This window comes from Eimeria mitis, genomic scaffold, assembly GCF_000499745.2.
Source record: "Eimeria mitis Houghton genomic scaffold, Emh_scaff1255, whole genome shotgun sequence".
Taxonomy (NCBI): Eukaryota; Apicomplexa; class Conoidasida; order Eucoccidiorida; family Eimeriidae; genus Eimeria; species Eimeria mitis.
The window spans coordinates 6,365-6,727 of NW_013568461.1; the positions used below are offsets into that span (position 1 = coordinate 6,365).

Consider the following 363-nt stretch of genomic DNA (forward strand, 5'->3'; position numbering starts at 1 on the left):
TGTGCGGGTCCCCTCGTTCCCGCATACCCCTTGGGAGTTAGTTTACGTGAGGGTCGTACCGGCGCTGAGCCCCTCTAGGCGGTTCATCTCGCGTCTCAGTTTGGCTCTGCGCGTAGTGACGGTGGCGGTGAATGCCCAGTACGCAGAAATTGTAGCCACAGCTGTTGCCGCCACGGTCCAACCAACTCGCAGCTTCAAGAGGACTAAAACCATCAAAAACTCCAGTGTCGTTGGCACCACCTGCAGCAGCACCAGCAGCAACAGAAGCAGGTAGCGGGAGCAGCAGCAGCAAAGGCAGCAGCATACGCCCTGCACTCTCAACTGGCTGTCACGACACCCCGCATACTTCATGCAGTGCATCTA

At 58.1% G+C, this 363-nt stretch overlaps 1 protein-coding gene across 1 annotated transcript in view; it reads right to left on the bottom strand.

Annotated features, from left to right (window-relative positions):
• EMH_0033000 (ABC transporter, putative) overlaps nucleotides 1-363 on the bottom strand; it is a gene marked incomplete at both ends in the record, with an annotated part of 8,500 nt that overhangs the window by 5,463 nt on the left and 2,674 nt on the right. The window contains one exon of the mRNA XM_013494699.1: nucleotides 60-240. Within this exon, the coding sequence (XP_013350153.1) occupies nucleotides 60-240 (181 nt within the window). The remainder of the gene's footprint in view (nucleotides 1-59; nucleotides 241-363) is intronic.